The sequence below is a fragment of the Eutrigla gurnardus genome (assembly GCF_963514095.1).
Source record: "Eutrigla gurnardus genome assembly, chromosome: 2".
Classification (NCBI taxonomy): Eukaryota; Metazoa; Chordata; class Actinopteri; order Perciformes; family Triglidae; genus Eutrigla; species Eutrigla gurnardus.
The window spans coordinates 28,683,561-28,709,785 of NC_139916.1; the positions used below are offsets into that span (position 1 = coordinate 28,683,561).

Here is a 26,225-nt window from a genome sequence, read left to right on the forward strand (position 1 = left end):
CTGGTTACCTGTCTGTCTCTACATGTCAGCCCTGTGATAGACTGGTTACCTGTCTATCTCTACATGTCTCCCTGTGATAGACTGGTTACCTGTCCAGGGTGTACCCTGCCTTCACCCAATGTTAGCTGGGATCGGCTCCAGCCCCCCCGCAACCCTGAATACAGGATAAGCGGTAGACGATGGATGGATGGATAACAGAAAGTGTTCTGAATAGAATAGCCTAGATGCCTTTAATGAAGAGCACACGTGGCATTCACCGTCAGCCAGGTCATTTATTCTTTTGGGATACTATAGGGAGTTATATAAGTAACTCTACAGGAAGGGCCTAAGCCACCTCTATTTCCTGAGGAGACAGAGGTCCTCAACATCTGCAGGACAAAGCTGAGGTCTGAAAGAAGATGTGTTATGGAAGTATAATAGACTAAAATCTCTAAATGAACCAGCTCACAAAAAACAAAATTTTTGCCCTTAAAGTTTCCATTGTACAGACTGAGTACTTGTGCGACTACCACCCTGCTCTCTGGTAACATTTTGAATCCTGGTACTTGTAATAGTGTATTATTCCATGCCTACTTTTACTTAAATACAGGATTTGATAAAACACAGTATAATAAACAGACACATGACTCCACACCATCCAGTCTTGTAAAGAGCATCAAATGTTTATTACATTTTCTTTCGGTACAGAATACGTTTCTATATGTTGACATGAAAACGAAACCAAAAAGGGGATCTGTGTACAAAAAACGAATGTCGTCGTGGATTCAAACTCCACCTGTCAGGTCTGTGTGATGTCATCGGTCAGGACACAAGTTCAGGGGAGCGGGTTCACAACGTGTCACTGGTCGAGGAAAAATGATATAAAAGGTTTTTTTATTCTCTTTAACAGCATATGACACAAAACTGGTCGATTTTATAGGCATGATTAACATTCATGTTACATTTATTTTAGATTTCTTCTTTTCGACTGAGTTTGAGGAGAATGAAGATTTTCAGGCTGATTATCCTTCACAGTTTCAATCAGTTCATGTCAGTTTGTTTTCTTTAGAGCGTTACAGTTTTTCTTAATCAAACACATTCAAGCCACAGATGGAAGGATCAACTTTCAGACCAAAGAAGAGACCAGAGAATGAAAGGTTCTTAAGACAGCGCGGTGCGAACGGACTCAACAGAAAAACATCTCATCTGTGAACATGGTAGTTCCAGTGGTGGAAAAAGTAGTAATACTACAATTTGAAAAGACTCCTTTACAAATAAAAGCCCTTCAGGATCATGAGCACAGATGCATTTGGCATCCAATGTCTTTCTTTGTCCGAAACTCAAAGATACTCTGTTCACCGTCACAGAGGAAAGAAATCAGACAGCTGGAATTTGGACTTTTTCCTTCATCAATTATCAAAATAGTAGTAGCTGACTACTATTTGAGCAGATATTAATTAATATTTTGTTTAATAATTTTTTTATAATATATTTTATATCTTGTACTGCACTGTAACTTTTAACTATTTGTTTTCTATTGTATTTCTATTTAAGCCAATCTTAATGCATCTTTTTATATTGCTTGTTTGTTTTCTCCTCTAAAAGTCTTTTATATCTTGAAAAGCATTTTGAATTGTACTTTGGTCAACACAATTTCCGTCAACGATTACCAAACTTTAAATACATGAATCTTTTCTGCTTGCTTGACCACTCAAACCAGCTGATTTTCCTCAGAGACATGTTCAGGCTCTAACCGACCTCTATGTGGCTTTTGTACCAAACAATAAATGGAGTAAACTTGACCGACGTGTCGCTGACATGCAGCTGTGTGATGAGAGTGATGAACTATACATCTCATTTAGTTGGAAACAGCAACACTTTTTATTTCATTTCTCTCGCCTCTAATATTATACTCATTATCAGGTGGGAACACATTTTATTTTTCTTGTTAAAATTATTAAATTGGCACAAAGATTTTAACAAAATTTAACAAAATGAGTGAGTGTCGGCTCCGTTACATAAATCCCAGGAGATCATTTGATTATTAGATGTTGGAACAGACTTTGGGAACACCTGCGGTGAGTGTGATTGAAATTATCACACATGTTGTTTTTACATTTCTAGAGGCAATGAAAGAGCTTCGAGTTGATGCAGTGAAACATCAATTCTTCTGGTTTCTCAAACACACAACGTGACTGTTTTATTCAACTAAAACTGGAGACTGATCTCATGAAGTGGCGTATGTATGACACGCCAACTCGTATGCCATTATGCCGTGTTATCACTACGCACAATCACCTTTTCACGTGTTTATCAACACCGAACCCTAAACCTAACCCTAAAGGGGTGATGGGTCGTTTCGCTAGAGGGCGCTGACAAACATGTGGATGTGATGGGTCGTTTCGCTCAGAACGTACACATACACACGGATAGCTCGAATTGCGTACAGATAACAGATTCGTATATTTACGAAAAGTCATGATGCCAAGTTGAAAACTGCCTGTAAACGGTGTTTGCATTAAAGGGATAGTTGTGTTTAGTATTGTGGCTGTGTGAGGTTTTTCTCCATCGTCAGTCGTTTCACCTTGTTACCTTGTGGTTTCTGACGGGGAACTGAAGCGCTTATCTCTGCTCTCTTCAAAGCCAAGAACAAAAACAGTGATTTAACCTCTCAGAACAGTGGAGTTGCTGTTAAGTTTATTATTTGCAATGTTGATGAATCCGCACCGATCCTTTTAAACACATTGGTATGACAAATAATCTGCAAACATAATATGTAATTATTTCTGTCAGACTATCAAAGTGGAGTAAAAAAAAAAGTAAAGATCAGAGACCGAGCTGTTCCTCTCTACCTTCCTCTAGCTCCCTGCTCATACGGGTTCTTTTTTAAAATCACTCTACTTTGATTTACTTTTAAACTTGGGTCTTGAAATGTTTGGTTTATATCCAAAGGTTGTACTGAAGTAAAATGTGCCGAGTTACTTCTCACTACTGCAAATCACATGGTAGAACTAAAGAACACGGCACACATGGTATTTATTAGTTAACGCTTTTTGAATTAGCAGAATAAAATACCGGTATGTTAAAATGATGTTCCAAACCCACATTGTAACACAAACAAACCAGACCAGCAACTCTAGTGTTCTGTGAAGTAAATCACTGTTTTCATCAATGGAGTCTTGTGGCTTTGAGGAGATCATAGATATCAGCTTCACTTCCCCATCAGAAAGGCTGTCTGACAGAGGACAAAGATGTGAAACTATTCTAAATATAGCGTCCACTTAAACTCATATTGATAGTTTTTTGTGTCTAAAATATGTCCACACCAGTTTGTGACTTTGCTCCGTGCTGGGACTCCTGTCTGTTTCTTCAAACTCCATCTACTGTAACTGCTACACCGACTCTGGACAAGAACCTCATAGAAAATTCAAACTTTTAAGAGACAAGGTTAAATCAAACTACTAATAAAGTGATGAGGCACATGAAAAGAAAAAGGCGCACAGATGGATAAGATGGATGGATTGATGTATTAAAATTGAAAAGATCTGTATACAATATAAAATCCCAACCAGCAATATGATCAGACTTTGCACCAGTATGACAGCTGAACACGTCGTCTCCATCAAACTTAAAGATCAAGTGACAACAGGTTACTGAAAGACGGACAAAAAAATATAACTTTTTTTTCTTTTCCTGCATGCAACAACAGACCAAACACACTCACACACCTTTCAGAACAGAACTGGAATGGTTCAATTGATAAAACACCTAACTATGTCAAATATACAGTCACAGGGACGGATCAGGAAATTCACTTTTGTGTCTTCTGGCTGTGGCGGCTGCCGTTTTTCAACCAGAGGGAAAACACACCTGCCGGTAGAGCAGACACACTGGAGTAGCCTGGGCCAGCCTCAGCTGGCATCACTGTCCCCGTAAAGTTTACAGTACAATCACTTTGTAGAAAACGTCAGAGTCCCACATATATTGGTTATACAGAGCAACTTGGTAAATTCAGATAAAAAGAAAAATACGGATAAAGTAAACAAGCATATAAACAAACCCTCAGATTTAGTGTTGTACGTTACAGCTTAGAGTAAAAAAGCAACAGTGCTGCCTGTATGTGCGGTAGGCCTTTACATTAACATCCTCTCTCCTTTAAGTGTTCTTCAATACAGACCATTTTAAACACGCAGCTCACGGCCACCGCTGATGGCAAATCAATACCTGTAAATGTGACAAGTGGCTGGCCGTGAGGGAGACATGAAGTAATAAACGAGGAAGAGAAAGAGAGAGATGTAGTGTACTTTGCTGTGTTTCACTTATCATATACGGAATAAAACAATAAAATACATCTTTCTAAAAAACAACGTGGAAGTATTTGTGGTTGAGCTGAGTGTGTGTGTGTGTGTGCCTGTAAGTGTCTACAGTGTAATAATCAATTAGTGTCATTGACGATCACAACAACCATGTGCTCCTCGTCCAGATTACCCACAGTCCTTTTGGCAGCCTGCAGGTACTGTTGTGAGAACACTCCAGGGGGGAAGGCGTACAGCATGGCGCCCGGCCCCCCCTCTTTTGCGGCGGGCAGGCTCACGACTCCAGCTGCCTCCTTGTTCCGCAGGTAGGTCACCAGGTGGCGTAGCAAGCGGGCCTGCAGTCCTGGCTCGGGGATAGGGGCCTGGCGGTCGATGGGGCCCTGGAGAGCCAGGAGGATGGCGAAGCCATCAGGGCGCCCAAGTTTGACGCGGCGCGACACCTCGTCAAGTCGGGTCTGGTCCATGCGGAGCCTCTGGGCGATCTTTAGCTGGCTGGGCTGGTTCTGGCTCTGCAGTTTCAGGGTGTCCTTCATTACAGTGTTGAAGAACGAGGAGCCCCCCTCCAGCATGTACAGGTCTGTGGGGAAACTGCTGTTCTTCAGAGCAAAGAAGCCGTGCCACGTTTTGGAGAGCGAGGCCTGGGCGAACTCGGACAGCGAGCTGGGAGAGGAGGAGGTGTGCGTGTCCGTGGGGATGGCGGGAGAGACGGCGGCGATGACCTCGCTGTTACGATGCTGGTGATTGTTGAGATGCTCGCTGGACCTCTTGCTGTGGTGGCGGCCAGATGGTAGATCATCCTCATTGGTGGCAGGGTGGCGCCCCCCGCCGCCATTCTCAGGGGAGTGGTCTCTCGGCTCTGTGGTGGAGTCAGGAGCTCGGACCCGTGCTCGGTCTGGGCTCGCGTCAGGAGAGACGGCCACTCCCTGACCCCGAACCCTCGACCTCCCCCTCTCCTCTGTCAGCCTTTCAGTCGACATGCTCCTGCTCCTCCTCCGGTTCCTCCTCTCCTCCCTCTCCTTCAGCCAGCGCTCCCTGCTCCTGCTGCGGCTCCGTGCTCCTCTCCCACTCCTCCCAAACGCTTCCACTGCTCCCACTCTCCTCTCCAGGCTACGGGTGGGACTTGTGGGGTAGTCTCTCTCCAGTAGGGCCCTCTCTCTCTCCCTCTGGGAGAGGAGGCTGTGGGGGGGCGCCGGTGAGCGCTCCCTGGCTCCCCTCAGCTCTCGCTCCAGGCTGCGATGGCGGCTGTAGGCCTCCCCGATTAGCTCATAGTGGGAGGGGGCAGCCACGGGGGGCTGGTAACCTGGAGGAAACGGCCGCGTTGGACTCTCCTCAACTTTAGCAAAGTCAACCCTCAGACGCCGCTCAGGGCCACCTAAAGGGAACCCCCTCATCTGGGTGCAGGCGGCTTGGGAAGCATCTAAACTTTCATACTGAATGTAAGCAAAATTGTCCCCCTTAACGTAGTCAATATTCCTTATACTTCCAAAGCGGTCAAACTCCCGAGCGAGGGCAGCGAGGGAGTTTCCGGGCCCAAGACCACCAACCCAGAGCCGTGTGGTGGGGTTAGCTTTGCCATAGCCAATCTTTATGGGGTTGCCTCCCATTAGCCGCCCCTGCATGGCTACTTTGGCCCGGTGGGCCATGTCCAGGTTCTGAAACTTCACAAAAGCGTACGCCCCACCCTGTCCACGAGCTGGCCGTTTAATCACAACATCCTCAATGACGCCATACTTGTCAAAGCCCCTCCTCAGTTCTGCTTCTGTAACATTACCATCCAAATTGCCAATAAAAAGATTGCTGGTAGCCCTCTGATCATCCTCAGGTTTTAAATCCTCCACCACTGGCATTGGAGGGAAGCCATAAGGCCGGCCCCTCTCATCCAGCATCCCATAATAATCCAGAATCCTCTCCCTCTCTCTGCTGAGACCCAGCGTCTCCAAGGCGTAATGTCGCGCTCTGATGTCTCGGAGGTTACTCGCCCCCGGAGCCGGCGGGGAGAGGGAGCGCTGCCGGTAAGGGTACGGTGCGTGCAGGGGCAAATATCCAGCGTCTGGCGGCGTGACACTCCGCCTCCTAACGTACATGGGTTCAATTTTGAGCTGTCGGTCACCTAAGACTAACCTGGAGGATTTGGCGTGTCTGGCCTCTTTGGCGTCCTCCGGGTGCCGGAAATTCACGTAGGCGATCCGGCCCAGCTCCGGCGTGTGCGACAGCTTCACGCTGACGTCCCCGAACTTTTTGAACTCATGAAAAAGCGCGTCCTCCACATCCTCGTCCGAGACCTGCGAGCCGAGGTTGCTGATGAGCAGCGTTTTGTACTCCAGAGTGCCGGGCCTGGCGGTGGGGAGCTCCGCCACCGCCGTAGTCCGTAGCGGCGGACGACCGAGGAGGCTGAGCTCGTGTCGGTGGTGGAGCTCCAAAGCGGCCGCCCGCTCCTCCCTGAGCCGCGGCTTCTCTCGCTCTCTACTGCGGCTCCGTCGGTGATATCCCCGGGTCTCCGCCGCCAGCAGCAGAGCCAGCGGCGGCGGCTGCGCCAGCTCCTCTCTCCGTGCACTCTCTCGTTCCCTTTCCCGTATCCGTTTGGCGGCGGCCCTGGACGGACTAGTCTCTCTCCCGGCCTGCCTCTTCATCTTCACAGGATGATGGAGCTCAAACTTTTCGGTGCCTGCAACGGGAATCCGGCCTGGGCAGCGAAGTCCAGCGGTGTTAGCAATACCGACGTGGCAGGCGACAGCTTCGGTAAAGAAACGCTACCACTCGAGACGCTGGATACTTTCATATATATCGAAATAAAAGCGTTAACTCGTTTAAAAACATGTCAGCCTCGGAGGATCTGCACCTACGCCGCCATCTTGGACAATAGGAATGTGCGCTTTCCCCGAGGAGGGCGGAAACGGCGGTGACGCATCGTCGGCGGTCGTCATGACGTAACACGTTTGATTCTGGACACCAGCCAATTTTAAGGCCTGAAACAAAACATTTATTGTATTACTCCTATGTGAAAATTATTTTAATGGGGGTCCAAGAGGTGTTTACAGAAGCGAGATAATTATTGTTAAGTATTATCATAATTACTATTATTATAATCGACAACATTCAGAAACCCTATGTTTAATGAAAAGATTCTTGTTGTATCCCCTCATGGTTTTGGATGAAATTGTACTAACTTAATACATTTAGGAAATTAACTATGGTATCAATAAAGAGATGTAAGGTGAAGGTTTAAGGAGGTCAGCTCTTACACCAGCTAACAGACGAAATAGAATTATGTTAAAACTACATGTTGTTTGTATTATATTTTGACTTTTTTCATTATCAAGACAAGGCAGAAACAATCAGTAGTGGAAGAAGTATTCACATTATTTACTTGAGTACAAATACTAAAGTATGCCTTAATGTTGAATGAAGAAGTTTAAAGAAAATATCTTAAAATATTTTTGAGAGAGAAAACTACTGCACGGTTCACATGCTTGAATTTGCTTGAAGGTGTAATTCAAAGCGACTTGAAATCAGTTTTTAGAAAATATTTGAGTCACAAAAAATCAGAGTACGCTCATTTAATTTCATCTTGTCACCTTGCTGAACTGTAAATCATATAATCCTCCACTCCACAGGCTCAGTTTTCATATTTTAATGAAAAAGTAGAATAGAACAGTTGTAACAAATGACTGGGACTTACATGAAAAGGTCAATGTGAAACAACAGCATATTTTAAGTTTTCATTTCCCATACCAAGACATTATTTCTTTAAAATACACACCGTTTGCTTACATACAAAAAAACAAAAAAAAAAAAAAACTATCCCTTTGGCGGCCACCTTAGTTTCACTGCCACTGCAACATGTGGAGGGAAAAAAAGTTGTTTCCCTCCATGTTCAGGAACCTTACATATCCTTGCACAGCTGATTTTGAGGTGTGGGCGAGAGGGGTCAAACCTTTTGTCATTAGTTTTCTCCCAGTCAACCTTATTTTTAAACTATGTTTTAATATCAACAATCCTATCATCCAATTCCTGATTGGATTACACTGTAACTGATCCCAGCGCTGCTTAGAAGTGGAAGGTGGACAGCACGAGAGATTTCAAATGTTCACAACACATAGATCAGCACGACAGAAACCATCTGGGACCAGATCGAAACAAAACCAGGAAACAATAACCACTTAGTAGAAATGAAAGAAGCTAAATCCTCAATAAATATCTTGCCTAAATATTTCATACGTTGCTGACGGAAGGACTTATGCACCTTCCTTTGTCAAAGACGTGTTTTAACATAAGTCACCCAATGGCCTCTGTGAGTATTTGTGAGACGCTCCTACGACAAGAAGTCTGAAACGAATTAGAGCTGGAAACTGGTACAAAAGTTAAAACGTGGGCACGCGTCCTCCTTTCACCTGTATTTACAAAACAAACTCATCTGATTCTCTGATCACAAGTGGACAGCTTCTTGTAGCAGCGTGTATGCACGAAGTATGTACTTTTTGAAATAAAAGGAGTAGAAACTTCCAGGTCTGTCATGACACCATAATAGCCAAAAGAACGTCATCCATTAGACTATAGCAGGCTTGGGTTGTGTCTGAAATCACTCACTCACTCACTTCTATAACTCATCTGTAAAATTTTAAATCTCTTTGGTACATTACTTGGTACATTTTTTTCTGCTCTGTTAATTACATCACTGCTGTCACACAATTAAAACATGTCGGATCCAAGGTGGTTGGTGGACCATCAATAAAAAAAAAAAAACATTCTTTAGCAGAAATACATATTGCAAGCTAATTTGTTGTAATTCAAGTTCCCCTGGTTAACAGTGTATATGTCTTTTATTGTGAAAGGTAAGACCTAAAGGAGCAGCGTATGCTGCCTTTGTCAATGTGGAAGCAATGAGTGTATTTTTCCAAATTAATAAGTAAATAAAAGTACTTTCTCTCAGTTTGTGTTATGATGCTCTGCTCACGTTAAATATATCATTTTCATGGATTTGTCTCAATCACTCCTTCAGCACAATGCATGATGGTACATAATGCTCGGTTTGGAGACCATCGGTTGTACACTACTACTTTTCAAGATGAATTGTGAGAGACATCAAGTCCATTATATAGGGTATAATAATCATCACCATGCATTCAAACCGAACTACAACACGGAGAACTCACTATAGTGAGTAGTGAGTGAGTTCAGGCGCAGCCGTTTTCTTTTAGTACATACTGTACACCACAGTGTGCATTTAATTTGGACATACTTCTTCCTCGTAACATTGCACCTTGAGCTTTCACTCTTTGGCTCATATATATGCTGCACAAAGGATTGTGGGTCAGAATAGCCAGGAGAGCATCCTGGTTTATACTGCAAAATGCAACCAGATGCAGTCAGACATTCTGGTAGTTTCTATGCACTGGGACGTACCAAGTCTATTTCTGGCATACTACATTGGATGGTGGTCTGGGTATTGGAATGCAGTTACATTGGGAGAGAAACATCTGTAAATCAGTAGATTTATTTTAAAGTGAAACAACTTCCTAGTTGACATGTAAAGTCACATTCTACTGCCTCCCTCTGAGACGACCACCAGCAAAGTTCCCCCCCGCAGTAACGGAATGATGATGTGTGGAGCCAGACCTTTCTTTAGCGCTGACACAGCACTGTGAAGACGGATCTGGCACTGTGAGACGAGGTGTGAAGTGACGTACTCAACAGTCCACTTGTGATTGGATCACCCAAGACGCACGGTTGTGAACAGGGCCAAAGGGATCCTCATACACCACTGACACAAACATTTGTTATGTAGCACCTGCATTTCATTAATGCACTAATTCCTTGATACTGCTATAAAAAAAAAAAAAAAAAAAAAAAAAAAAAAAATAGCAAGTGAGTTTTAATTTCCATAAAAAAATTAAGTTAAACTGCCTCCTGGTGCTGTGGTCCTGAAAAGTGTAAATGAAAAACATGTTTTTTGGGGTTGGAATATGAGTAACCGTTACCTGCACATTGAAGAAAAAGCCTGATTAGGAGGTTAAAAGCAGAGTGTTGAAGATCTGAATGTCTCGACAGTAGAGAGGTCACTGGCTTTTTAAATCAACTCTGGCCTTAAAGGGGTTCACATTTTCTTTCAACGTCTATTTTAATAAAACACACACGCTTGTACATTGAAACAGTATTTGTTTGATGTAATCATTCCACCTGTTCACACTATACCACGACGCCATCATATAAACGTTAAAATACAGGTTTTTTAGCACAGAGCAGGATTGTGGATTTTATGCTGACATCATGGAAATCTGGTAAAGTTGGGAGGTTAAACACATTCTTCAAAACATGACGACTTTCCGAAAAGCATCCTGGCAACAACGCCTGGTGGCATGGGCAGAGACCGGAGAAGTGGGTTTGTAAACTGGAAGCGGACTTAAACCTCCACCTGCTTCAGCGCAGCTGCTCAATGACTTCCATTTAGACTTAAAAAAATGAATGGACTATTTGTGTATATCGACACTGTTGGAGAATCAGCTGTGATGTGTGAACTGTACTGGCGACATAAGCAGAAAACCTACTTGCAATGCTTATATTACCCCTTTAATTAGTTCACTTGTTCTTGATTTTAAAGTATAGTATAGGACTGCAGTATACACCCATATCTATACATCTGAATCAGTGTGGGATTACCAGATGAGTGTCCAAAAACCCAAAAGACAAAACTCCCGTCTCCTCTCCTCCTCCTGGATAGCAGTCTGGTCCAAGTCAAGTACAAAGTTGTGTGGCTGTGTTTGGTTCCTCATTACAGTTCTGTCCGTGCTTTGGCGGCTGCAGGTGCGTACTTGGGCATGAGCTCGATGATTTTGCGGATGAAGTCAGACTTTTCGGCACAGCCTTTGCAGGACTCGCCCCACTCTTCCAGAATCTTCTTCAGGTCCTTCACTTTCAGCTTTTTCAGGTCCACTGAGGTCAGGTCCAGCTGTTTGTCTGCATGGTACACACAAGATGCAAAATTATTACTTTTAAAAAAAAGGTAAAACCTCTAGTAGCCCTTTGTATTGAGCACCACACGTGGCAAATGTTATTTGAGGAAGGGAATGTAAATGTAAAACGTGCATGCATGTAAACTTTATTTACAAGAAAACTCCCCAGGGTACGGTTAAGGCATTTGCTAATTTGTGCCATCAGCATGTCTCTACACTCCAAAAGCAAATTTAAGAAGAACAAGGTGAATGAGGCGATCATTTCTACAGTTTCTCATTAACTTCATACACAATGAAATGTTGGCAGTCAAATTCAAAGCTCTTACTCCCAGCTCAGCTTGTAGAAACTCATTATTCATAATGATTAATAAATGCATTTGGTGAAATACCAGTAAAGAGTTTAAGCTATTGTTATTTTTTCATAAAACACCACCAGGGCTCAACATGGACAGGACTGAGGAGACCATGAGACACCCACAAAGCTGGTTAACTAGACAGGCTCCGTGTTTCTACGGGTCAGCGGGTTCAGGCCCCTCCCACTCTGGACAGTCGACCAGGAGCCCTGTTCCTCCCAGAGAGAGAGCGAGGGTAAAGTGAGGACTAAAAGCTCCCGGTCAGATCCACAAGACACCTTCAACCTGGGTCTCTGCAAGACCACCTAAGATAGCCTTTTTTGGCAGGCCGTCCTAGACTGTAGGTCATTAATCACCGATACGGGATGAGTCATGAACATGAGAGTTTTCCTTTGCACCAAGCAGCTAAATAGTTAATGTTACTTTACCAACATCACACGTCCTGTGATGCAACTATGGCGTACCTGCATTACGCACTATTGATCCTGAAACAATACATCTTGCAGCCCTACTACAAACATTACAGCAGTAGCTCGCCCACATCAGCAGGATTAGCCCCTTCCTTACCAGGAAGGCAACCGTGGGCTTCATCCAGGCACTTGTCATGTGACACCTGCAGCTGCCATCAGCCCTCTGCAGATGATCTGCAGCTCTTCTATGTTCACTACACCGGCTCCCTGCTGCTGGCCTTCAAGGCAAAGAGGAGACCCAGTCCTTTCTCCCTTCAAGCCAAAGTCAAGTCACCCTGACCTCAGTCAAGGCTCTTCTCTGCTCTGAGTCCACACTGATGGACTGAGCTCCACACTGACAGAATAACCAGGGTTCCAGACTGTGACCAAAATGGCCACAGGCACGATCATTTATAGTGAGTGAGTTAAAATTTCACATGGTTGCACTCATGCTAATTGTCTCTCTCTCTCTCACACACACACAGGAAATTTGAGCTCTGCATTTAACCCATCTTATAGTACAGCACCTGGATCCTAAAAAATATTATGTAATTTTACTTTTACTAAATCTGACTTGACTTAAAGCGTGGGGTTCAATGTGCATTGTATTTCATATACTCATAGATAGAAAAATTACATTTTCCTCAGAAAAGTAGGGGAATAGAGAGTAGCATAAAATTGTACTCAAGTACAGTACTTGAATAAATGTAGTTAATTACATTACACCACTGACTATTACCATGTTGTACAAAAAAAGCAGTGTGAGCAAACAATGTGCTGACGTGACAAACAGGGAGAATTAGTAGCACCAGTGATACTAGTGCAAATGTTATTCTGGAGCTCTGGTCATGGCCCATATTCTGCCATAGGCTTAAAAAGACGACATCTCTACAAATCTTGCTAGCACTTAAGTCTTGTTTAAAAAAAATATATATATACCCTAAGCAGTGGTTCTGCAGCTAGTTTTACAGTACACTTTAGGGACATGTTTTTAAATAAAAAGTAGAAGTGCTCCTCACCGTATTTCAGTTCACAGATCTGACTATCCTTCTTCTTGAGTTTCTCACAGATCTTCTCCACTGGAACGTGGTAGCTGAGAGGCTTCGACACCTCGTTGATGATCTTGGTGGCTGCGTCGCTTGTTGCCCCGATGTAGTAACACTAGACATGTGAAGAGGGAGAAAGAAGTCTGATTTCACTGTCTGTATAGTGTCTCACAACAAGAGACGGATGAAGCTTTCACTACTGCGTTCGTTACATTTGGTCCAAACCGGGGGGTCTAGTGGTTCTGGTTCATATTCACAGTTATATTTTAACAAACAAACCATGAAGAGAATACACAAAAATAAACACTGATTGGACCGGTTTGGTGATTCTGTATCATCCAGTCACTTAAATGAAAACAAATGCAACAACAATCAGCAGAGTGCTGCAGCAAAGAGTCCTGTTCCCCCGTCTCACAGTCAATTTGATTCTTGAAGGCGTTTTTGGTTTCATAAGTGGTGTTGAAGATCATCTTGCTGAACAAAACGTGCAAGTATCATCAACATTTGTTTGCCAAAGAGCTTATTTTCTGTAATGGAACACGACTTCTGGGTCAGTCATTAAATTCATCATCATCCTCCTGCAGCACTTTAAGGGGCCACTATTAGTGAACACTATAGGCCTGTGCTGAATTTTACTTTACATTCAAAGCTGCTATTAAGGTTTTCAAATGCAGCTTCAAATATATGCTGTCATGTTCTATAACATCATCAACCTCCATTTCTTTTTATATTCCCAATTTGAATACAATTATTAATCAGATTGAATTACTTGATTTTATTTTCAATCTAGTCACATTTGTTAATGAATATAACTCATCGGTGTATCCGTTTGTATGCAGCAAGTCAGAGAGACAGTTTTTTTTGGCCGCAGTAAATATTTGGGTTTTGAAAGGCTAATTGCAAACAAATATGGATTGAATCAGAATATTATTTTTTTTGTGTGTATTTACGTCACATGTGAATCTTTCAATACATTTGGACTTGAAAATGTTTGGATCACACGAGTCTGAAAAAAATCCTACACAGCCACCATGAGAGCTTAATTAAACAAAGACTAAAACACTTTCAGTGCAGCCTAATACAAATTAATACTGGCATTAAAAACAATGACTAGACATGCCAAAGAAAATATGTGTGTAGCATTTGAATGTTGATTTAGAATTTCAATGTGAACATTATTAATGAAACTTCGAACAATTCAGTTAAGCCCTAGTGAAATAACATTTAAATATCGTCCTACATCCATTAATATGAAACTATATTAACTATAGTTAGTCTTGTACTAACTTCACAATAATAACCAGAAATGCTGTTTGTTTTTAGATTTTTACCTCAGCAAAGTTTTGATCTTCCCCAGTGCAGATTTGTGTTCGCTCCACTCTTACAGAACACAGACTGACCAACATGATAATCAGTTTTCAGAGGGCACCTTGAACACAACACGATCCTTCTGTCTAATTCTAAAGCTTTATTTTGATTAGCCACAAGGCAGCAGCTTTTCACCAGTCAATCACACTGGAACTCCAGCCCTGAATGGTTTCTAAAAACGGCAGAATATTTAAGTCTTTAAAAATAATAATAATTAAACTTTGCATTTCTCCCTCATTATCTCTGACTGGAGAGCAGCCCAGATTATTATAGCATTTCTATTCAAATGTAGCACATTTATCAGCTAAACATTCATTCTGTGATTTCTACTCCAGCAAATAATGCTTTCAAGCCGTTTACACCAAAATTCTCCTCTAAAAATAGTAAAAGACAGTGTTGGCCTTTTTTAGGTGGCAGGGGTAAAAATAAGTCATCCTTAACATTTGTTGTTGCATTATGGTTTCAGACTGATGAAGACAGTTGGAGAACAAGTGAACAGACAACATGATGTAGCCTCTTCTGGGTGATGTTCCCCCTAGCAACTATCATGTTTTCCCCAAATGATGTACAGGCTTTCTATTATTTCAAATAGCAAAATGCATATAGCTGCAAGTGCAAATAGCTGCCATAAACGGGGATAAACAATCTCTAAAACCATTACAAACAATCCAGAAAGACTTTAAAGAATCAATAAAATAAATGATTGATTTTACCTTAACTATTAACACCCAAAATAAAACGCAGGATATTTTTGGCCACAATAATTACAGCATGCCAATTTAATACCAGCAGATCAGCGGTTGTTGTCAAGGGTGGACATCAAACATTTTATTAGCAATGTTGTCCTTAAATAAACAACAAATAGATCAGTTTATTCCCAAACAAAATCAAATTTAAGCATCACTCTCTACGCCTCTAAAGTCCAGTCACACGACCAGAGGACTTTCTATCATTTCAATCTATAGTTTACTTACAAAGCGGTTGTCTTTTCCCTTAGCATCCTTGCAGGTCTTTACAATGGCCTTCTCGATGTCCGCACTGTTGAATTTCACATTGTTGTCCTCGAGTGACTTGTAAAACTTCCCGAGGAAGGTCAAACATACTGGAACAGAGGAAAACATGTATTAAGACAACTTCCCAGAGGAAGCGATGGCAGGGTTTTTAACAGGATGACAAATGCATACAAGACATCAGTCAAACACTATTGAGTGTGTGGTGGACTGTTTCGTTACAATTAATGCTAGTTATGCACCAGTATCAAAAACATCCACCTGAATACTTGGATGGGTGACGATGTTCATGTCCATCCTGAACACATCACCTCAACTTTTGCACAACCACAGATCAGAAGATCGTAATACCGTCCAAAAGTCCACTTGACCAATTGGCTAAGTGGTAAAAATGGTGGCAGGTAAAGACAAAGTTTATGAGCTGAAGTGCAAACTAACATTTAAATTATCCTGGAAACAGGAGTTCAGTTGGGTGGCAGGGCAAAAACGAAAACTACGTATTTTGACATTTTTTTAATTTGATGACCACCAATAGAAAAACATATGGGGGGCAAGTAAATATTTACTTTGGGCAAGTCATTACTCAAAAAAACTACATTTTAATAGCCAATAACCGATTCCAGCTGAAATGCCAAAAATGCACTAGTTCGATCAACTAAAATGGAAATTTGCCACCGCGACCTACCAGATGGTTTGTTAAACAGAACTATCTGAGAATCCAGGAATGAGTCCTCATAGCCAAGAATGAGTCAGCATTTCTGCACTTCCGGTTCCCTCATCACAAAGTCAATGTGTTGTTCATGGGTTTTTGGTTAGTATCTGAAATAAGGTCGTGTTTAACACAGGCTGAAGACATTTGAACACTTTGTTCTATGATATAAAATCTGTCAGTAAATACCCCTCTGGTGAATTGTGAAGCTTTTTAACGCATCTTTAAAAAACAGTTGCTATACGGCTGAATGAGACAACTAAACTCCATCATGCTGACTAGTCCGCCTCCACGGCCTTGTAGTGTGTACTCACGTTGATGTGACCATGGTGTAGTTCTTTTATAGCATAATGTTAGCCATTTACTTCTACCAATTGCATTCAAGCTCCAAAAATCATAAAACTGGTCTTGAAATGTTTAAGATTACCGTGCTTAACAAAAAGCGTGAGAAACATGAATTTGTGCTTGACAAAGAGATTATTTTCTGCAATAATCCAAAATCCAAAGGAGAAACCTCTTTGGGTTTTGTCAAGGCAACCAGTGCGATACTAAATTCCTGTTGGACTACAAAGATGCTGGGTCCCCGCAGCACTCTATTGGAAGATGAAAATAGGAGATGCGTTGAATAAAATACTGGCAGGTGATTGGAAGAGCCATCTGTCAATCAAACTTTTCCCAAAGCTATCACTGGTAAGGAATTTACAACTAGAAAACTTGCTAGAAAACAGAAACAAATTGGTGCTTTGCACTGTTGTTTGGGGAAAAAAAACCTATCACCTTACACTCTGGGAAATTATAATCTGCCCTTTTCATTTCTGTCTGTCATTTCACACACAAACGACAAACAAATTGCAAACCATCATTATGTGGCACTGTACTGAGGTTTCTACATAATCAGGTTCAATTTTATTTTTTTCGACGTGACTCAAGGTTTCCATAGATGGATGTATTTATGGATTCCAACGGAATTAAGGCATCCTGTAAATTACGCGACAGCTACAGGAATAAACCTAATAAAAAACAAATGAAATAAAAACACAGCTAGTGACAGTTTCGTCACCAAAGCTACCACAGAGAGCGTATACATAACATATGCCAATGGAGGCATTGCAAATGTGCAAAAGATTTTAATAAATGTTTTACTTAATTATATTCATTTTATTCGTTCATTTTTTTAATTTTATGTCAAAGGGCCTTTTAGCAGCAAACTGGGAGCTTTGTGAGAATCGTTTTCCCTTACTAATGTGTGACCGTCGACAAAAAAATATGTCACACCACCGTTTAAAGCCATCAAAGCATTCAATAGCAGCTACGTCTACACTTCACAGAAGGCTCAAGGCTCTGTCATGGAAACATCTGCTTTGTGTAATATTGTAAAAGTTACTGGAGAGGCGGGCAGCAGCCATTCAGCTTCTCCACTACAGAAAAAGCCTCTTGGATGAGGCGAAACGTCTTCAAAAACCTAAAGCGTGTCCAGAAGCCTACGGTGAGCTGATGCTGTAGCTAGCTAACTGATGCTAACAGACAAAACCTACCTTCACACTCTCCTTCTTTCAGGGCGTCGGCAGGACCGGGCACCAGCGCGAGCGCAAAAGCCACCGACAACCCGCTTAAACACAACATCTTCGGTATTTAATATCTTACACCGCTGCTATAAGAAAACACTGAGCTCCGTCTGTGTGTAATTTGTACTCATGAGTCGCTACCAATTCAACGCAGACGCCGGTAAACTGAACGTACGGGCATTCCTGTCCCACGTCACACTAAATCGTCGGCTTATTGGTCGAGACGTCCGACGCTTTCTATGGTCTTCCACGCATTCTCCTCTGATTGGACGACGGCAGAACATTTCGGGAACAACGTCCAGTTGGCGCCGTCTCATTGGGCCACATCCTCCACGTGCTCCCATAAAGTATTTTTACTTAGGAGAATAACCATGAAATAGGAACTCTGTTTGATTGTCAATTTGTAATTTTCACTTATTTGAAAAGCATAAAGTTCATAAGGTTATTGTTGTTTTAGTCATAAAACAGAGATCATAAACTCAATAGACATATTCAGGTGAGTATGCATTTTATAGTTATTTTGTTGAAGGATATCTGTAAAATAAGTATCCTCTTCAAAAAGATATGAGAGTATTTTTATATGATGTTTTGTTTTTCTTATTTTTTTCTCAGATGCATCATCTCATGAATGAATAGTTTGCTAAGGATGGTGTCAAAATGTAAGAATTTTGGATACAGTTTAAACAAACTGGGGAAGCTGATCAAATGTATACTGACTAGAGAAAGCCCCTAAATAAACAATCCATCCATCCATCCATCCATCCATCCATTGTCTACCACTTATTATCCTGTATTCAGGGTCGCGGGGGGGGGCATTGGACATTGGGCGAAGGCAGGGTACATATGTGTATATGATGCATTCGTTTTGTTAATTGCAACCTGAAGCTGTTTCTACAGTATTATGATGAATATATTTGATTCTTACCTTTGTAGCATAGACCATTTCCACCAGTGCAATAAAAAACAAAATTCAAGAAGTCATAGTTAAAATAATGACGTGGCATCTCATAATCTCATTATTTTGCAATACTAAGTCAAAATATTGAAATATAAAATAATAAGAAAATATTGTCATGTGCTTACTCATTACTTTTAGATATTTTGACATTATAATGATTTTTTTTCATCACATAAAATGGTCTGTCATACCTTTGTGAGTAGAAGCAAACGAGAAGACCCCATATCTGCTGCTCTCTGAAACAATCACAGTAACCACCAGATGGCAGCATTTCCTCGTGTTTCCCTCCATGAATCACAGTGTATCACAGTGTATTAGTGTTTTGTGGGGTTGGAGTATTGACTGACTGTATGACCTGGTATGATTCAATGGGGAGTGTCTCTTTCCTTAGTGACCAGGGATGAAAAGAAAGATCTGTACATTACGAGCCAAACAGAATACAATGAAAGGACTAAAGCAATCAAGCCTTTTCTGGACTGGTGGAGCTGCCTGAATGTCTGTATGCATAATGTGAGGCATTCTTGTTACATAATGTCCAGTCTTATAAGTAAACCTGTTAATGTTTCTCCAAGACACAGATGAGAAGGGGCAGGGACAAAACAAACACATAACTGTTGGCTCAGCTCCACAATAGGTACATTTAAAGGTCTAGTGTGTAGGATTTAGGGGGATCTATGAGCCAAAATGACGTATCATATTCATCACAATGAGTGTATTTACAGCTGTATTGTTGTTATCTTAGAATGAACCCTTCATATTAAGAAAGGGAGCGGCTCCTCTTCACAGAGCTTGCCATGTTGCACTGGTCTGTATGAAGTGGAGGTAGTCATGGTGACGTCACCCATTGGTTTGTGAACTATCTGAAGCTTTGAGTTCAGCATTTTGGCCATCGCCAGCTTGGATTTTTGCAAGCAATGAAGGAAGTGTCCATATTGGACTGTGGAGGAGGAACACAAGCAGCAGAGCAGCAACCGTACTGGATCTGGATCATCTGGATTCTGATATGAAGCTGTTAACAAAGTTAGCTTCAAAATTCAAGGTTAACTGTACAGCTAAGTGTTAAAGTCAATCACAAGCTTTATGGTCTGTTTGACTCTAAATGGACCATAATGTACTAAATGAACATCATGCTGGATTGAAGAAGATTTGAAACCAGATTGAGACCCAAACTCATGTTTACAATGTTTACTGAGATAATAAATCAGGAGAGAATTAGGCTAATTTTCTCATAGAATTCTATATACAATCGCACTCATTTTTACAACTAGAGGTGTCGCCCCCTGATGGCTAGTAGAGATAATGCAAGTTTAAGGCACTTCAGGATTTGGCTCTACTTACAGAACCAGAGGTTGTCACCTGGGCTTGAAAAATTCCCACTTGAATAACCATTACATTGTTTTGTTTTTTCTGAGTTTCAAGAACAACTGCAGCATTATGGTGTTACATCGGTAACTCTTGTGCCAGCCCCAGGCTGCCTCGATGTCTCTTATATAACAGTGAGGGACGTATTAAATCATGTCCCCCAGTGAGACTTCATGTCTCTGGCCTACAAACGATGTCATTAATATGAAAAGCACATGTTTTGATACATTGAGCTCGGCTGTTGTAAAGGTAGTCCAACGTTTTCTAACCGCAGAGAGTGACGTCAGTTTTTTTTTTGGCTGGTTACGTCACCAGCGCTGCGCGTTGTTGCAGAGTCATTGCGACTGCTGGTTTGACTGTAAACAAGGGTGAGGAGAAAGAAGAGTCGCTTTTTAAGCTAGGCCTTACCGTCTGTACTGTTGATATCTGTTGTTCTTTTTTAGTTATTATTCATTCGTGACTTATTTTGCGCAACGACTGTAGCCATACATGCGAAGCCTTTCGAGAATAAAAGTACAGTCGTGTTTTTGCGGAGACAACTCGCACAGAGCTAACGTTAGCCCTCCAAGCCTTTAGTGTGCCTCAGCTGTCGCTAGCCTCGCTGTCTAATCACCATCTCAAAGGGCCTGTTGCGAGGGAAACCCGCTTTATGCCCCGGGTATATCTCTCTCTTTACTGCGACCAGGATATCCTAAACCGTGAGTATCACCTCAAGTGTTTAAAATGTTTCTAAACTGTTTCTGGCATCCTGTAGCCAACTAGCTAGCTCGCTAGTTAGCAGCCAAAGTAACTTGCTAGCGTTAGCCAATCGGGTGGGTGGGAGTGCTTATGAAATCAACTGTTTACAAGCAGTGGCTGCCAATGTTGTCGCTGTTTTGTTGCAAAATCACCGACTGTAACTGTTAACCGGTCATTAAGAGTGTGAAGCTCTCAACACAATAATTGTTTGGCCACAATTTATTTCACACGTCGTGTTTTTATGTTTGTAGCACAGCCAGTGCGTCAGTCACATGACGTATCAACGTGTATTACGTTTCAAGGATCGAGATGTTTATTATCTGTAGATGATGCCTTAATAATTTGTCCCTCTCAGTTTGGAAAACATTAGGGATCCAACACAGATGGCTTTAACATGCAAGAGACTTTAAATTATTTCAAGCCAACTAGCTGCTCGCAGCTGCACGTTAACATGTCATTGATGAAGAGCTGTTGTTGTGTTGTAGCTGGGTGGCTGGTCGGAGCGGCCTCCTCCCACCATGGAGGCAGGAGGGAAGGACTGTGAAGAGGAGACGCTGCAGACAGCTTTCAAGAAGCTGAGGGTTGATGCTGAGAGGTAAATAACGGCCCCACTGAAATGCTTTTTGTTGTTTTCTGCTCCTGTCATAAAATGCTAGTTTAGTGTTTCCACATACCGTACATGCTGACCTGAACCACCATGGTAGATATAACATTACTGCACCACTTAATTCATGAACCCATGTTTTTATTCTTTTTCTTCAGTGGACAAATACAATTATGAAGCACATTTTTTTGACAATTATGTATCACAACAAAATAAAGGGCTCCAAGAAAAAAAAACAAGCAAGCAGGCAAAAATATATAAAAATATATAAACACAAGACATTTCCTTATAGATCATCCAAATTGTCATCACTATTATCTGAGGGCATCTTAAACCTTCCTGTTGCTTTACACTGATCAACTGGATCACAAATAGAAATGCTAATAGTGAAAGTTTGTTCCTGATGTGTCTCACCTTTTAAAGTGTCTGAAAAAATGCTAAAATATAGAAAAAGGGGACATTTTCCTGATATGTTAAAATATATAAGGTTCCTTTCCCATATGCCATATTTTGCAGGCATGAATTGCTGGTACAAACCAGAAGTATACGCAACACATGATCACTGGGAGGAATGGTAATATATAGTTTATGTACATGAGTCTGCAATGTTTCTCTTTCTGCGATTTGTTTCTGTCATCATAGACTAATCTTGGTTGTAGATGGAAGTAGCCAAGGTGCAATCACTGCCAAATACATCTTCATCCAATTCAATGAAAATAAATATAATATAATAAAACAATTAAAGAGCATTTAGTTCAGTCTTAACAGGCATTTTTTTGTACTGTGCTGTTATCAGCAGCCAACAGTAACCTTCAACTGTAGAAAAAAAAACATGAATCAGTTTTGCCATCATTAATCTAAAATAAAATACCTATTTTGATCATTGTCTAAGAGAGACCTGCTGATCACAGACAACTTTAAAGCCACCATTCTGTTCACATGGGGCCAATGTTGATCCGCGACCCTGCAGAGCTCTTGCTGACTTGGTATTCCCTCATGTTTTCTGGCAGATTTTCCTCCGTTGCGGTGCTCACTGTAAGAAATCATGGAGTTTTGTGATCAAAATAATCAGCTAGCTAGTAATTATTGCAGTGTTTAATAAGCTAATCCACAAAGCCCTTTCATGTCCAGACTGAGGAGGTCAGACTCATGATGTCGATATCTAGTCATTAGAGTTGGGCTGATTTCCGGTTTCACCGGCGCAAGCCTACGACTCGTATTGAGGTTTGAAGAGCAGACGACAGCCAGACTATTGAGGTTGAAGTTCAGTTAGTGGCACATTTGCGATAACGTTCCTTATAGTTTCTGTTTTCTTCCCAGTTTACCCGGAGCTGTGAGTGTGTCGGAGGCGTTGACTCCCAGAGCGGCATCACGTGCTTGTCTTGACACCAGTGGGGGGAAGCCCAAACTCAGCTGCCCGAAGGACAACTGGCATGGGTAGGTTGAAGGTGTCATTTGGGAATTAGAAGGACATGTTAAAAACCTTCTCTGACATAATTAAGTTGTCATTATCTTATTCTTGTTATTTTGATGGGAATTGTAGAGGGGAGGTTTGGTACTGTCGCTTGCATAATATTTTTTTGCCAACTAAAAACAGCTGAGGCCTTGAGTGGAACACAACTAAGTGTTGAAACTCTGCTCGACTTTTCTTAAATTAATCTCAAATAATAAACTAATCTTGCCCAGCAAGACCAGACATGCTCCTTGTGTTATGTGAATTTGGAACCTGGATGGTGAAGGTTTTGGGTAGGAAAATGTCCCGCTGTCCATGTCCTGTCTGACAGAGGGGAAACCAGATTAACGTATTTTGTAATTTGGCTCACAATACTAGGTTTAGACGTGGTGTGTGTGTAATTAAAAAGGCAACCGGTCATACTGTAGTGTTACACAGTATACTAATCGTAGAAAAGTATTTTGAAAATGGTTACAATACCCCATTTTATTAGTACAAGTACTTTTAATTAATTTAAGAGTTGTTTCTATGAGATGAGCGTGTTTGTGTGACAGCGGGGCAGTGGTGTGTGTGCAGCATTCTGCTAGAGGACTGCATGGATCCACAAGAGGATGGATTTAACTTGGCAGCAGTCAAAACATAAAGTCCAGGTACAGGATTTAGCTAGCATAGCTAACTAGAAGGATGGTGTCAGGACAGGAACTGCTCACTCTTAGCTTGTGTCTGTATCAGCAGAACTCCATTATAAATAGCAAGTAAATAACAACATGGCTCGAATTATTGACCAAATGTTCTGATAAAATTAGACTCACCATCTCCTGTAATTCATCAAACAAATAATCCACGAAAGAGCACATGTTGAAGTCTTATTCTACCGTGTTTCTCAGTAAGTAGTAGTCCGACAGTGAAAGCGACATTGTCTTCACAAACACAACTCAACTCAACACAGTGCTTTCTAGAGTTACTGTGGTGTCTTCCTGTTTTAACAGCTTTCCCTCATCACCTCCTTACAGAATTTCATCTGCATTTATTATCATTTAGTGTCTTATTGTTTTGGAAGCCTCTCTCTGTCTCCTTGCTGCAGTACCACTCTATACCTGAATGGCTGCTGAATGAAATGAAAAATACTTATTATGAATAGTCAAAAACTGATAAAAAAATGCTACTGCCTTTCAGTAAATAATACTATCTTGAACTTCTTATGCTGCACTGTAATTTAAATTCCTTCATATTCTTGTTTTTATTTATTTATTTTTCCATTTTTATTTTATTATTAGCTTGTTTAAATGTGTTTTTTTTTCTGCCTGCCCTGTTGTTGAAAGGTGCTGTACAAATAAAATTGCCTTGCCTTAGCTCTAGATTTCTCTGTAAGCATTCATTTTAAATATACAGCCGTTGTCATTTACCTGTATTCTTGCTGGTTTTATCGGATGGCGTCCCACCTATAGAATAATGATTTTGTTTCAGCCCCATAAACAGATATTGGCTGTGATACGGTTTTGTTGTTTGCCAACAGAGAAGATTACGAAAAAAAAGATTTCGCTTTTTTTTTTTTTTTTTTTTAATTACCTGGACACATTGTTTTCACACAAAAACAGTGTTTTGATGACCAGAGGGCTTAAAGTAGATGCAGGCTGATCAGCTCCATAGATTTATTTTTATATTAATTGTTTGAAGGTTATGATTACTACATAATGTTTCTTTTTTCTTCCTTCTCTTGGCCTACCTCTTTCTCTCTTTCCCCATATTTAGCTGCATGAGGAAAACTTCTAGAGGAGCATCTAGAACCCAGCGGCGTCGGAGGTCCAAGTCCCCCATCCTCCACCCTCCAAAGTTCACCTACTGCAGCACCACGGCAGCCGCTGCACTGTCGACCCCTAGTGGCTGCCTGAAGCACCAGCGCTTGGCTGTGCCTGAGCCTGTGGAGCCTCAACCTGCCGTCGACGGAATAACAGCCTCCTCCGTAGCTGTCCCGGCCCAGAAAGAGCTCTCCTCTTCAGCCTCTCCTGGTCACATCCCCTCTCTGGTTTTTGGACTGTGTGCTGGCTACGAGACACATGTTGGAGGTGTGGTTTCCCCGCCATCCTTGCAAGAGATCCCCACTGTTGTTACTACTGTTGCGACGTCATCTGGGCAGAATGGAGGAAGCTCAGTAGAGTCGAGCGAGGAGAGTGGCTCAGAGAAAAGTGCCTGTGAAGGAGCAGAGGCTGCAGGAGCACCTGGGATCTCCAGACCCGCAGAAGCCGCTGACTTCCGAGCTTTATCCGAGCTCCACAGTAGCGGCTCCGCAGAAGCCCCCAACGTCCACTGCTCCTGTGCCAGGAAGAAAAGTTCAGATTCCCAGGAGGAGAGGGGCCAGGGGGCGGAGTCACATTGCCAGTGTCAGACCCTTCATCAAGGCTGGCAGGGCGTGGAGGTGTACTCCTTCACGGGGCTCCGCAATGTCATATCAGAGTGCGAGAGGAGCCTGCCGAGCCACGAGGACGCGGCCAGAACTCTCAGTACCAACAGCAATGCCGCCACAGCTTCTTCACCCTCGTCATCGTCAGCAGCGCTATCGTCGGGCTCCCCTCGCTCGTGTTCTGAGCAGGCGCGGGCCTACGTTGACGACATCACAATAGAGGACCTTTCTGGCTACATGGAGTATTATCTCTACATCCCCAAGAAGATGTCACACATGGCTGAGATGATGTACACTTAAAAAAAATATAAAAAAATATATATAATATCATAAGGAAATAATAAAGTAAAGAGTTTTTTTTCCTGTTGTTGAGGGGAAGGCGGCCTCGAAGGAATGTCAGTAGTGGGTAGAAGAATGGATCAGGCATGAAAGTTGTAACTTAAATATACAACGTTAACTGATTTAAACCCAGGTTGAAATGTTTTCTCTGTTTGAACCCCCCCTCCTTTGACCTAAACTGACAAACACAGTTTTCATCTATTTCTCATTTGTTTTGCCCTCCTTTTTATTTTTGTGCTACATTTAAATCTTCAGTTTACAGATGAAGTTGCCAAAGCTCGCGGTGCAGCGTCTTGCCGACGTAGATGATAGTCGGGAAATGCAAACTTGTATTGCAGAGTGTTTGTGACCTATGAGAGACTGGATTTAATTTCACTCAATAAAGAAGCAAAGTGTTTTTGTTGGAACATGTGTCATCGTCTCTTCAGTTGTGATTCTCTATTCTCTTTGACACTTATTGATCTTTAAATGAAATGGTCAACGTGTGAATGAAATTAATACAGATATCAGTAATTTTCAAGCAATAGACAGAGTTTATCATCCACTTGATAGCTCTTCTGGAGCTTTTGATCCTTCCACATGACCTTCCTCAGCAGATGGATAGTTTTCTAACTTGTCATGGGAA

At 41.9% G+C, this 26,225-nt stretch overlaps 3 protein-coding genes across 3 annotated transcripts; 1 reads left to right on the forward strand and 2 right to left on the reverse strand.

Annotated features, from left to right (window-relative positions):
* Window positions 1-641: 641 nt before the first annotated feature.
* On the reverse strand, window positions 642-7,154 carry rbm15b (RNA binding motif protein 15B). The gene has a single exon (XM_084026863.1). The coding sequence runs from the start codon at window positions 6,923-6,925 to the stop codon at window positions 4,415-4,417; it is 2,511 nt and encodes an 836-aa protein (XP_083882989.1). The 5' UTR covers window positions 6,926-7,154; the 3' UTR covers window positions 642-4,414.
* A 3,898-nt stretch (window positions 7,155-11,052) lies between these two features.
* Window positions 11,053-17,904, reverse strand: manf (mesencephalic astrocyte-derived neurotrophic factor). The gene is made up of 4 exons (XM_084022684.1): window positions 17,716-17,904; window positions 15,436-15,563; window positions 13,067-13,208; window positions 11,053-11,249 (listed from the first exon to the last, which is right to left on the reverse strand). Exons 1-4 carry the CDS (start codon window positions 17,801-17,803, stop codon window positions 11,065-11,067), a joined length of 543 nt encoding a protein of 180 aa, XP_083878810.1. The 5' UTR covers window positions 17,804-17,904; the 3' UTR covers window positions 11,053-11,064.
* Window positions 17,905-20,405: 2,501 nt separating this feature from the next.
* On the forward strand, window positions 20,406-26,007 carry oser1 (oxidative stress responsive serine-rich 1). Its single transcript, XM_084029442.1, has 4 exons — window positions 20,406-20,763; window positions 21,289-21,398; window positions 22,728-22,844; window positions 24,613-26,007. The coding sequence occupies exons 2-4, from the start codon at window positions 21,322-21,324 to the stop codon at window positions 25,559-25,561; spliced, it is 1,143 nt and encodes a 380-aa protein (XP_083885568.1). The 5' UTR covers window positions 20,406-20,763; window positions 21,289-21,321; the 3' UTR covers window positions 25,562-26,007.
* The last annotated feature ends 218 nt before the right edge of the window (window positions 26,008-26,225 follow it).

Bases quoted from the DNA above. Each gene is read 5' to 3' on its own strand.
- oser1 (XM_084029442.1), top strand. From the start codon at position 21,322: ATGGAGGCAGGAGGGAAGGACTGTGAAGAGGAGACGCTGCAGACAGCT. The intron at 21,399-22,727 runs GTAAATAACGGC...TTTTCTTCCCAG, and splicing joins CTGAGGGTTGATGCTGAGAG to TTTACCCGGAGCTGTGAGTG. The intron at 22,845-24,612 runs GTAGGTTGAAGG...CCCCATATTTAG, and splicing joins CCGAAGGACAACTGGCATGG to CTGCATGAGGAAAACTTCTA.
- manf (XM_084022684.1), bottom strand. From the start codon at position 17,803: ATGTTGTGTTTAAGCGGGTTGTCGGTGGCTTTTGCGCTCGCGCTGGTG. The intron at 15,564-17,715 runs GTAGGTTTTGTC...CCTCTGTTCCAG, and splicing joins GAAAGAAGGAGAGTGTGAAG to TATGTTTGACCTTCCTCGGG. The intron at 13,209-15,435 runs GTAAGTAAACTA...TCACATGTCTAG, and splicing joins AGGGAAAAGACAACCGCTTT to TGTTACTACATCGGGGCAAC.
- rbm15b (XM_084026863.1), bottom strand. From the start codon at position 6,925: ATGAAGAGGCAGGCCGGGAGAGAGACTAGTCCGTCCAGGGCCGCCGCC.